Source organism: Convolutriloba macropyga, chromosome 14, assembly GCF_964194025.1.
Source record: "Convolutriloba macropyga chromosome 14, txConMacr16.3, whole genome shotgun sequence".
Taxonomy (NCBI): Eukaryota; Metazoa; Xenacoelomorpha; order Acoela; family Convolutidae; genus Convolutriloba; species Convolutriloba macropyga.
In genome coordinates this window covers 31,030,792-31,043,765 of record NC_134481.1, presented here as the reverse complement: position 1 = coordinate 31,043,765, position 12,974 = coordinate 31,030,792, and the positions used below count along the sequence as shown (strand labels likewise).

General features: G+C 31.8%; 1 protein-coding gene across 1 annotated transcript in view; it reads left to right on the top strand.

The window, feature by feature from the left end:
- LOC142352900 (protein dachsous-like) overlaps positions 1–12,974 on the top strand; it is a 165,768-nt gene that overhangs the window by 27,880 nt on the left and 124,914 nt on the right. Inside the window, exons 13-15 of the mRNA XM_075405055.1 lie at positions 2,253–2,516; positions 2,831–3,044; positions 10,590–10,703. Of these exons, the coding sequence (XP_075261170.1) occupies positions 2,253–2,516; positions 2,831–3,044; positions 10,590–10,703 (592 nt within the window). The remainder of the gene's footprint in view (positions 1–2,252; positions 2,517–2,830; positions 3,045–10,589; positions 10,704–12,974) is intronic.

The following is a 12,974-nucleotide window of genomic DNA, read 5'->3' as shown; positions in this document are numbered from 1 at the left end:
CAAAAAACTATATCCAAAATAGAAACGGGATTAACCAATAAAGGCCAGTTTTAGATGCCCGGTATTTGATTTTTGATCTAATTAGTCTTATTTATGAGGTGCAACGCTTAGATGTTTTAGTACTAATTCCTGTATCCTCGCAATAAGAAGCAGAAGTGTGCCTTTATAACGAAACCCAATCAAAGTGGCACGCACATTGAGGAATTTTTGTAACAATGATTTTTTAAATCCCAATCCGGGTTATGGGAATCAAGGGGGGCTATTTTCCGGAACTTTGTCGGGTCTGTTGGGAATACAAATTGAGTCTATTTCTTGTTTTGGAATTACGTCAATAGCGATGTCAACCATATAGCTCATCATTCCTTTTAAACAAAGATGAAAGTTAACATAGCACAATTTTCTCTTCACAAAATAATTGCCTCTCTACAGTTTCGGATGAGATTGATATTATTTCTTGATTCAATTTCTTGATTTGAATTTGAATCTTCAACTGCTCTTTCTTTTGCTCCTCTTCTGATTTTGCTGTTCTTATAATATTTTTGTAATTTTGATATGATTGTAAGTTTGTGATTCAACAGTCAGTGGGTGATTCAAAAGTAACGAGTTTCAGTCACTGCCCCTTCTCATTGTTGACCAAACAAACGAGAGCAGCTCCCCCACAAAGAGCTAAGCTAGGTTGGCGAGTAATTTACTAAAACTACCATGGTATTGAAATATCTGCGTAAAATGTGATTTTTTCAATTCTATAAAATGTAAATTCAAGTTTTTTTTATTCAAAACAAAAAGCGTGGTTAAGCACTTACATTTTAAGAATCACTTTATAAACGCATGAATAGTTTAGTCCTTAAACTACTAGTAAAAACAACTTCTAAAACTTTTTACTTGTTTATCTATTGGAACACGTTCATGTAAATGATCATTGCTTTCTTTGTAATGCTTCAATAAAAAAAAACTTCAAAGGAGACTTTTTTTAACGAAATGCTTTGCAAGGTACAATTTTTTTCTCTTATTAGCAGATCTCTTGCATTATCAAATTGCGTTATCTAATATTAAAATTTGACAGGACTAGTGATTTAAAAAGTACAATTCTTTCTTTTAAAGCTTTTAGGTTTTGCACTAAGTAGATTGATCTAATAGCCGTTGCTATTTTCGTCAACATTTTGTTTAGCTCTGCGTCAAAATTCCAATTTTGTCAATCTTTAATCCCAGATTACGATAACTGACCTTCGGTCTTATGATATTGCTCAATATGATGCTGATCTTTTTGGGAATAAACAATTGCTTCGATTTTATCTCTGTTCAATGTTAACAAATTCTGTTTCAGGTAATTATCAGATTTTTTGAAAAATAATGTCGATTTTCGTTAGAAGTTCCCGATCCGATTCGGAGTGGATATAATACATGTGTCTTCTGCAAATTTTAAAAAATTTCTTCTCTCTTCATATTTTCCGGATAAAATTGAATGTACCAAGAAAAATTGTTCCGTAGAATTATGTCTCCAAATGAATTTAGCTTGTATTTTTGTGTAGTCACTCAATTTGCTTTCCTATGCACATTTCAGATATGTTATCTGCACAAAAATTTTTTTCTCAATCAATAATCGTGAAACGCAAAACGCACAGCAGGAAAAAATTAATGTTCATGAATTTCCACATGAGTTTTACAACACCAAAAATAAAAAAATTAAACAACTTTAGCAAAGACTAGGTGTTTAATTGCTCTTGAACCAAGTTCATAGCAATTATTGTAAACATGTTGGTCTTTTTTAGTGCAAATTTTTCACTTGACAATTTTTGCGCTTCTCTTGAATATTCTTTGACCTCTCAAGTGACTTTTTCACGCTTTCGTTCTGTATTTTTGAGTGATCTCTATCGCTCACTCCGAAGTAAAGCTTGTTGTTAATATGAAATCGGTTGCAGCATGGGAACGATAAGGGCCTGATAGCCAAGTAGGCAGTGCTTGTGGTAAGGGATCGGGAGGTCAAAGGGTCGAATCCCGGCGTAGTCAAATGTTTTTCCGCCCCCCTGTCGTTCGAGAGCAATTCTTCCGACATTAGTTGGTTTATGTTATTTTTTATTGAAATAACTTTTAATCAAAAGCTTCTTGACCTACTGGTGTTCTTCTGTGCCGACCGGGGGTTAAATTAAAACTATGCAGATAAATTTAGATGTGGTCTTGTGAATGTCAATTGTATTTTTTTAATGTTTCGCTAACAGATTTATTTACATAGAATTTTTCACATTCTATTTTAGGTGTTCCTTACAGTAACCGATGTGAACGAAGAGCAAATTTATTTCTCGCCCAACGTTGCCACAGACTCGATCACAGTTCCCGAGGACTTCTGTTGCTCATTTGAAGGTGACAGGACAATTGTTCACATTTTGACCGCCAGTGATGACGATTACTCCCATTTGAGTGGGAACGAAGAGTTCACGTGGGTTCTCACAAGTGGTAATAGTCTGGCGAAGTTTGTGCTGGAACAGGGTGACAGTTGGAATCAAGCAAGGATTCTTCAAGTGAGCCAAAATTTTGTCAAGATGTTTTAAAATTAAAATATAATAAGCAGTTTCTTCCTTCTTATAAAACAATGTCGGTTTTTGATTCTTCTTGTAACAATATTTTTTCTGCAATTTTTTGTCTGAAATTAATGCCCTGGCTTTTTCGAGATGGTAAGAATAGCATTTTTGTAATAGTATTTACATAAGCTGATCATTGTTATAGAGTAATTGTAAACATCATAACTTCAAATATGGGGTGGGGGTGGAATAAAATAGATTCCTATTTCATTTCATTCCTCTGTTGTCGACCCTAAGTTGATACAAAATGACAGGTCAATGATATCGACCGGGAGGAGCTCTGCACTGGCACTTACTGCACTGGTGGTGAGTTTCAACTGCATATTGAAGTGGAGGACAAGGCAGATGCCGCTTCTACACAGTACACTGCCACCCAGGTACTCACAATCTCAGTGTCAGATGTGAACGACAACAAACCTCTTTGCGAACCGAGTGAACTCAGTCTCAATTGGAATGAAGGTGGTACTGGTAAGTTGCTCGCTTATTAATTGTAAAGACCTGTCCAATCGAACAGTGTTCAACTTTTTTTACTACCATTCAAAGTATTTTCATTATCCAATTAAAAAACAAGACCTCGAAATAATTAAGAATGGAATTTGAAATTCCTTTTAGATCAAAAATCCTGTTAAGCAACTCGAAAAACAAGTCAAATTGTAGCACAAGAACAATAAAACACAATCGAAAAACGATTTTTTGTTCAAAGGCCGAACTTTAAATTAAAGTTCTGCTTAACTCACTAAACTACTGGCTTTTTCGCTCCGCTTCGGGTTTTGGCTTGAACCAAATCAACACAACGTTGACTTTAAAAAAATCAAGATGTGTGAACAGATCTTTAAAAAACAGCCGAAAGACTCCGCAATTGATTCGAAGTAAAACTGAACTCTCTTTTCACTAAACCAATTTAACTTTTACGCTATTAAAAAATTGAATGCCAAACAAGAACAGAGGAAATACAAGGATGCTCGTTAATGTGCGTTCGCACATGATGTTCACATGATGTTCGGCCCACCTCATCAACATTTTTGACTAAATTGTCAACCAAATGAAGAGATAATCAAAATTAGATGTTTGAGGTTAAAAAAAACGTTACACAACCAAACTAATAATTGAATTAGATAATGCCATGCTTCCTTACAGCGCTCACGAGATCGGCCATTAAAAAGACTACCAGAAAAAAAAGAAACAACAAAATAAGCAAAATTAAAAAACAAACGGTAAAATTTCAATATCTAATTTTAAAACCACCTAGTAACAACGTCAAAATGCAATCGGATAAAACCTTAACTAAACAAATTATTTTTCCTACAGTAGATGAGAATTTTCCTTAATAAGACTAAAGTTCAATTCGACAAAAAGAAGAAATATTGAGTCGAAATTCAAATATCAATCAACATTTTTTTAAACCAAATAATTTCAAAAGTCTTAAAAATTATTCGGTTTTGACGAAACAATTCTCAGTAATTTTACTTAGTCATAAAGAAACCAATAGGACCTGTCTTTGGTTAGACTAAGCCGTAAAAACAGACTAAAGATCCAGAAAATTTAAAAAAAAAAACGAAAAATTTGAAGCCATTAAAATCATTAGCCATTATCTGAACATGTATTTCTATTTCAATTGCTTTTAAGAAATTATTTCAGCTAACAATATACTGAAAGATTAAATAAATTCACTTGGGCCACAATTGAAATTCATTGGGATCTGTTATTACACGAAAGTGCTAAAAGAGAAGAAACAAAAACACAAATTTTGACCACTAACAAAACTTTTCTGAAAACGCATTTTGTCCAACAAACAAAACATCAGTTACGAAATCAAACCAGTAGACCAGCTAGTTTTTAAATTACAAGGAATTGGATGAGACCTCTCAATGAGATAAAATTACAAGTTGACGAACAACAAAAACTGAGAAGTTCAAAAAAACCTTTGAAAACGAATAGTACCGTAAACCTTAAGACTATTGGTTATAAACTGACTACTTTGAGTCACATCTTGCATTCAGTCGTCAATTAAAAACTTATGAGACCGGTGAGCATTTGACCGCTGCATAAAGACTAAACGACAAGCAAAGATAGCAAATTCAATCAAAATGAGTGAGAAAAATGTCGAAGTCATTAAAAAACAAATTTTTCAGCAAAAAAGTCTCTATTTTCAAATATTTTCTCAAACAACAATAGGATTTTTTTGTTGTTTTTCAAACAACAAAAGATACTACAAAAAGTCATCAATATGAAAACAACAACAAATACAAACAAAAACCAAAAATTAAGTAGAAAAGTGCGAGAAGAAAGCGTGCAAGCCATTTAAACCATGAGATTTTCTCTGAAAACTTTATACTTGATCAATTGAAAGATTTATCTAAGCCAATGAGAACTATCAACTTCAATATAATGCGATAAAATTTGAAAGGATCCAAAATTATGAAAAAAATATCCAAAAATTAAAAAAAAATTAAGAAAACTAGTGGTATCGAAGTCATAAATCCAATTTTCAGAAGATGCAACCGCGAAACAGTATAACTTTTGTTGCAGTAGAAAGAAAGGCTTTCATATCGATACTGTGATTGACTTACAGTTCACAAAAATAAGATTACAATTTCCTAATGTTCAAAAATATGTCGAAAAATTATTACTAAAGTCTTAACAGCCATGAAATTCGTTAGTTTTCAACGGTAGTCTTTATATATGCGTTAAGTTTTGCTCGGATGGGAAGACAAGGATTTCATTCTTAAGTCAACAGTAAGATATCAATTCTTTTTACTACAAAAACTCAACAAATACAGTTAAAAATCAAAAATTCAGTAGAAAAATGCGAGGAAATTGTCGCAGCCATATAAACAGTAAGCTTTTCGATGAAAATTTTATCTATGATCCATTGAACGTCTTCTCTAAGCCAATGGGAACTATCGATTTTATTATAATGTGATAAAATTACAAAACAAAGCCAAATATTGAAAAAAAATCTAATAATTAAAAAAAATCCTTAATGTATTTTCCTTAATGAGACCAAAATTCAATTCGACAAAAATAAGAAACATTTAGTCGAAATTCAAATATCAATCAACATTTTTTAGATCAAATAACTTCAAAAGTCTTAAAAGTTTTTTTCGCTTTTGACGAAACACTTTTCGATAAATTTACTTAATCATTAAAAAACCAATAGGAACTGTCTTTGGTTAGACTAAGCCGTAAAACCGGACTAAAGATCCAGAAAATTTAAAAAAGAAAACGAAAAATTTGAAACCATTAAAATCACTAGCCATTATCTGAACATTATGTATTTTTATTTCAAATGGTTTAAGAAATGAATTCAGCTAAAATTATACTAAAAGATTAAACAAATTCACTTGGGCCACAATTGAAAACCATTGGGATCTGTTATTACACGAATGCACTAAAAGAAAAGAATTAAAAACACAAATTATGATTACTAATAAAACTCTTCTGAAAACGCATATTATCCAACAAACAAAACATCAGTTACGAAATCAAACCAGTTGGCAAGCTAATATTTAAATTACAGGGATTTGGATGAGACCTCTCAATGATGAGAATAAATTACAAGTTGACGAAAAGAACAACAAAAACTGAGAAGTAAAAAAAAATCTTTGAAAACGAATAGTATCGTAAACTTTAAGACTATTCGTTATAAACTGACTACATTGAGTCACATTTTTCATTCAATCCTCAATTCAAAGCTCATGAGACCGGTGATTATTTGACTGCTGCATAAAGACTAAACGACAAGCAAAGATAGCAAATTCAATCAAAATGAGCGAGAAAAATGTCGAAGTCATTAAAAAACAAATTTTTCAGCAAAAAAGTCTCATTTTTCAAATAATTTCTTAGACAACAATAGGTTTTTCCCTTTTTAACAAAATGGCTGCACAAAATCAATAAATATGAAGAAATATACTGAAACCACGAAATTTTTGAGAAAACCCGTAGTAACAACGCCATTGAGTTCAATAGCTTTCAAAGGAAATCAATAATCAAGCTAAGTTGTGGCTCGATAGGAGGACAAGGATGACTGTCATACATAAGACATTACAAAAAGTTACCACTATGAAAACAACAACAAATACAGGCAAAAACAAAAAATTTAGTAGAAAAGTGCGAGTCGAAAATGTGGAAGACAATTAAACCATGAGATTTTCTCTGAAAACTTTATCCATGATCCGTTGAAAGATTTTTCTAAGCTGATGAGAACTGTCAACATAAAGATAATGCGATGAAATTCGAAGGGATCCAAAACAATGAAAAAATATTCAAAAATTTTTAAAAATTCAAGAAAACTTGTGGCATCGAAGTGATAAAACCAATTGTCAGAAGATGCAACCGCAAAACAGCATAATTTTTGTTGCAGTAGAAGGAAAGGGTTTCATGTCAATACTTTGATTCACCTACAATTCACAAAAATAAGATTACAATTGGGTAATGCTCAAAATTATGTCGAAAAATTATTACTAAAGTCTTAACAGCCATGAAATTCGTTAGTTTTCAACGGAAGTCTTTATATATGCGCTCGAATGGGACGACAAGGATTTCATTCATAAGTCATCAGTAAGACATCAATATTATGTTTTTCACTCCAAAAACTCAACAAATACAGGTAAAAATCAAAAATTCAGTAGAAAAGTGCGAGAAGAAAGTGTCGCAGCCATATAAACAGTAAGCTTTCCGATGAAAATTTTATCAATGATCCATTGAACGTCTTCTCTAAGCCAATGGGAACTATAAATATTATTGTCATTGGATAAGATTTCATAACGAGCCGAATGTTCGAAAAAAATCTAAGAATTAAAAAAAATTCCTTAATGAATTTTCCTTAATGAGACTGAAGTTCAATTCGACAAAAAGAAGAAATACTGAGTCGAAATTCAAATATCAATCAACATTTTTTAAACCAAATAATTTCAAAAGTCTTGAAAGTTATTCGCTTTTGACAAAACAATTCTCGATAAATTTACTTAGTTGTTAAGAAACTAATAGGAACTGTCTTTGGTTAGACTAAGCCGTAAAAACGGACTGAATATCCAGAAAATTTAAAAAATTAAACGAAAAATTTGAAGCCATTAGAATCATTAGCCATTATCTGAACATTATGTATTCATTATGAAGTTATAAAACCAATAGTTAGAAGATAAAACCGCTAACGAGAATAATTTTGATTGCAGTAGAAAGGAAAGGGTCCGGTAATTACTGAGATTGAATTGCAGTTCACAAAAAATCTTAAGATCGGTTAATGTAACAACGAAATTTTCGAAGAATTAACTTCAGTCTTGACAGCTATTAGCTGTCAACTCAAAGCAAAAGATAGGTTCACTTAATGCTGATTAGGAAGCCTATTGCACTATCAGTCAATAATTCGATGCCATATGACTCTAAAAAATAAGTAAAATCTCAAAAAGAAAGTCAAGTTTCCTTAAAAATTAAAAGTTGAAGCCAAAAAAATCATGAGAAATTCCTTGAAAACAAAATTTTTGTTCATTAAGCATAATTTCGCTTTAAGCCTTTTTATCACTTTTCTTCTTTTGGCTACATTTCGAGCTACAAAATGAAACAATTTTGTAGCTCGAAATGTAGTTTCGGAATAATTTTTTTATAGAAAAAATCTTAATTTGAACAAAAATTACGCTAAAAGTGAACAAAAATCATGCCAAATATCCCGTGTTCACGCAAAACTTTAAACCTCGAAAGCTCCTCCAAAAAAGACGAAACTACAAAAATTTTTTAAATTTCGATTTCTACGCTGGTTGAGCTTTTTATTGATACTACTCACATTTCTCTACGGTGAATATATCGATCGGCGATAAACTGTCTGAACAAAAAAAACCAAAAAAAATGTCTGAACAAAAAACTCATTTGAGTATATAGTTCCCCCCCCCCAAAAAAAAACTGGGGTCGGAACAATAAAGCAAATGAGGACTGCAAAATCTGATAACGTATTTTTAAAAGTCAAGTGAATTTGAGTTTCACAAGCAATTGTATTTAGAAAACCGTGTTATAAGGCTAGCTTATGTCCAATAAATTACTGCTCATTGAAATAAGATAAAATAGAAACAACACATACCGAGAAAACCGGCCAAAGTGAAAAATTAATGAACTAAATTTCAAAATCTATTGCACTCTAAAATTTTCGGTAGAAAAGTGACTCACGAGAAAACCGATTCTCTCTGCCTTATTCTTATGATTTTTCGTGTGATTCACACGATAAATTGTTGTAAATCCACGATTTTTTTATTATAAAAAGAATTTTTTGCTTAAAAACTATACTTTATTCTCAAGTGGAGATACACAAAAGATAGGGTAAAACTCATATTATTTCTCATGTTTTTTTTCTACAATATTTATCGTGGGTTTTCACATGAGCATTTTGTGTGGTCTTACGCGAAAAATTGGAGTTTTCACACAAAAAATGTTTTTTTCACACTCTTTCGTGTGAACCACGCGAAAAAACCATGAGAATAACGCCAACAGAATCGTGTAAAAATACACAACCCTAAAAACAGCTTGCGAACAAAACTTCCCTCTAAAAATTGCTTATTTTCCTCAAACGCTCATTCACACGAAAAATTCTGTAATTTTTATCACACGAGGAGAACTTTCTGGGGTGAAATCACACGAGACGCATTTTTCACACGACAAATTGTGAGACTTTTCATCACACGGGAAAGTATCGTGTGATTTCAGGCGAGAGAGTTTTAGAATGTGATTTCTTTTTGCAAAATTCTTTAACACTTGCAATGTTTACACAATTGTTGCTACAGGAATTTGTGAAACATTTACTCTAAGCGATCCACGACACTGGAAGGGAAAAGAACTATGGAGTAAGTAACGCAGAAGAAAAAACGAAAGATCTTTCTAAAGAAACTGCAAAACTTGCATTTAGAGTTCAACAAAAATGGACCTATCGAACATTCAAGTGTTCTACTTAGTATCAAAAGATAGGTTTATTTTTTAAACAAAAAATTCAACAGGAAGCAACTATCATGCAAGGCAGAAAGAAAGAAACAACAGAAACGGGCAAAATTTGATAACAAATGAAATTGTACAAAATTTTGGCTTCACGTCGCCAGTTTTCTTTGAAAACAACATTAAGCCTCAAGAAATACTAATTTAAAAAATTGAAAACTTTTTAAAAAGAGCAAAACAAAGGAGTAAAAAAAATAGCCCCAAATAGCACGCACATGTCTACTGTAAGCTTAAAAGTGTCAAAATTGCTCTCAAACGTACATTTACTTGTCAATACTGAGTAAAACCATTTTAGCTTTAAAAGCAAGAATTCAAAGTAGAAACTTCCTTGAAAATGTCCTTCCTTAGCAAAAATGTATTCAGACATATTTATCTCTCTCTTTCTATCGAAGAACAGAATATTACAAAAAAATTCAAAAACAATTTATTAATGATTTTTTTCAGTATTGACCTATACACTTGTTTTTACGTGCAGAAGTTATTTTGAATTATGTGAAAATGTATCTTCATTTTTCCTCATAGGGTCGTAAAAATAGTGTCTCAATACAATTAAAGTTTATCGAATGATAAATTATTTTAAAAATTTTGAAGTGCTGGAGCGGTTGTTGGCTAATAACAATAAAATATGGCAACAATTTCTAGATCTACGCTTGTCAAAATTGTGAAGACTTGATGGGACCTTACACGTTGCCGTACTATCTAACTGATAAAAAGCAATGAAATCAAGTTCAAAAAAGTTAAACTGAATTCACATTTAAGCCAATAATCTCGAAATAACTATAATGAATTGTTTTGAGTTGCTATTATCTGAACAAATATACTGCAAATGACCGCAATTTGCTAAAGTGAGGACCAGGAAGATCGCTAATAAGCCAGATGGTATGTGTTCATTCATCTCAGCTCAGTGTTTTTTTTTGGTCAGCACATACTTGCGTAGTTTATGACACTAGGGGAGAAACTTCAGATTGTTTTTCAATTCTGTATATATGAACCAATCATAATCTGCGATCTTAATAATTACTCTGTTCATTATTTCTGCAGGTGCAACTGGATTCTACCTGCCATGCACTGACAAAGATGAACTGGACACTCTGACAGCTTCGATTGTTTCTGCAAATGAGAACGAAGCACTCACTTTGTTCTCATTCACAACAGGTACTATTTGTTTCACTCTTTTATCCTTCGCAATACCGGGTGGAGGAATTTTCCGGACATTAGTATAGTATATACTAATCCCCTCCCCCTTTTAGTGGGCCTATAATTTATAGCCCATCACCGCGAATATACCATAATAAGCGGGGATATCTTGAGGGGGGATTTAATTCGAAAGACCCGAAAAATTTCACCCAACTATCCGCACATGTCAACACTTGTCAAGGGTTAATTTTGTAAAACATCCGCTGAGAAATGGTTTTTTCAGGCGCCGCATATCGGTGCATTTCAAACACCTTTTCCACCCATTCCGGTTTTCTTTCCACACCTGCAGCACATTTTTCACATATTATTTAAAATCCATGTTTCGTCTGAAACCCCACTTGGGTTATTGCGACACTTGTTCTTGAACTAGTCACAATTTTGACGGTTTTGGCGAGGGATTAAATGTTAGGCGAAAACTCGATTAGGCAAACGAAATTTATGTAGCCATTATAATAATAATAATAATAATAAATTTTTCAAAAGGCTGAAAATACAGTCAAAGTATATATTTAGCAAAATTTACAACCTTTTGTAAATTTTGCTAAATATATACTTTGACTGTATTTTCAGCCTTTTGAAAAATTTATTATTATTATTTTTATTATTATTATTATTATTATTATTATTATTATTATTATTATTATTATTATTATTATTATTATTATTAGTATTATTATTATTATTATTATTATTATTATTATAATGGCTACATAAATTATTAGGCGAAAATCCTGAACAAAAAAAGTTTTGTGGAAATTATGCAAAAAGCGAAGAAAAGACTTAAAAGATGTACTTCATAATCCACTCGATGCGGAAAAAATTATCAAGAGTCCCTGACAGTTGTCTTTACATGCAAACGAGTCCTCTAATTTTAAAACGAAAGTACATGCCAATTGTATCATTTTTTCGATGTTTTTGCATTGCTTTACTTTTGGGTTTAAAGAAGTGACAAGGCATGAAAAAAGAATATTTAAAATTATTTATCAATAGCTTTAATGTATACTTGAAAAATACTGATTGAAAAAAAACTTCTTTTTTATGAACCCAATTCGTTAAATTGTCTATCGAAAGTTGCTGCAAACCATTTGTATAAGAAGATCTTAGTTGTTTTTGCCAATAATTTTGTGTTGGTTGGATTTCTAATGTCATTTTTCCTGCTATTGTTTAAAAATGTTAACTATTTAGGATGTTCAATAGGTTAGTGAGATGGTCAATTTTCTACTTCAAGTCGCTTCTGGAGTTCTTTCGGCGACAGTCGAGTAGTTAGGAAGTGAGACTTTGTCATAAGTTTTTTTTAAAAAATTGAAGTGAGACAATGGTGCCTAACAGATTTTCGATTTCTGAGAGCGAAAGTTTTTTCACGTCCGGCAATTTGATTTCTGTTTTTCTTTCCATGTGCTGTACGAATACTTTTAAAAAGCAATCTTTTTATTCTAATTATGGATGTTTGCACCTTTTTAAACCCTCAAAAGGCAACCAATTGTTTTCAAAGACTTTGACACAATTTGTTTTCATGAAATAGGTGTTTTATTTTGTTGTTTTTGTTGTTCTTTTTGTTATTTTGTTATATAGCCCCATTGATAGGTTTCAATGAATCTATTGAAGTATCGTTGAGATCAATTTTTATCAGTTTGGAAATATTTTGACTTGGTTTAACAAAAAAGTTTTAACTACTTTGACACCATCTCCTTTCAAAAATAATGTGTTTTTTTATTTTGCCCCTTTTTATAGTTTTCTGTTGTTCTGCGAGTTAATCTCATTTATAATGAGGCCCGTTTGCTTTTCAGTTGGCAATTTTGAGTTTTTTTGGTTACTTAAATTCAAAGCTGCAGGTTTAAACGACTTTGACATGACTTGTTTTCAAAAATATTCGAGATTTTTTGTCTTATCGAAGTTTTGTGTTTGTTTTTTGTTATCTTGTTGGTTAGTCTCCCTATTGACAAGTCTGCCTCATTTGCTCTCCTTGTAGGCATTTTTGGATATATATTTTTTAGTTTTTTGCTAATAATTTAATTGGCACTTTGTTTTCGACTATTTTTGTAATTTTGATTGTTGCCTGCATTTGCGCTACTTTTGCTGCGTTCATTAAAGTTGATTAATTTTGTTTCTTTCAATTGATGCATAGATAACGAAGACGTCAGGTTTTAGATGCTTTTTTCAGTACTTATTTGATGCCACTTATTTTCAATGACAATAAAAAAAAATCCGTTGCCAAAAGGGGTATGCGTT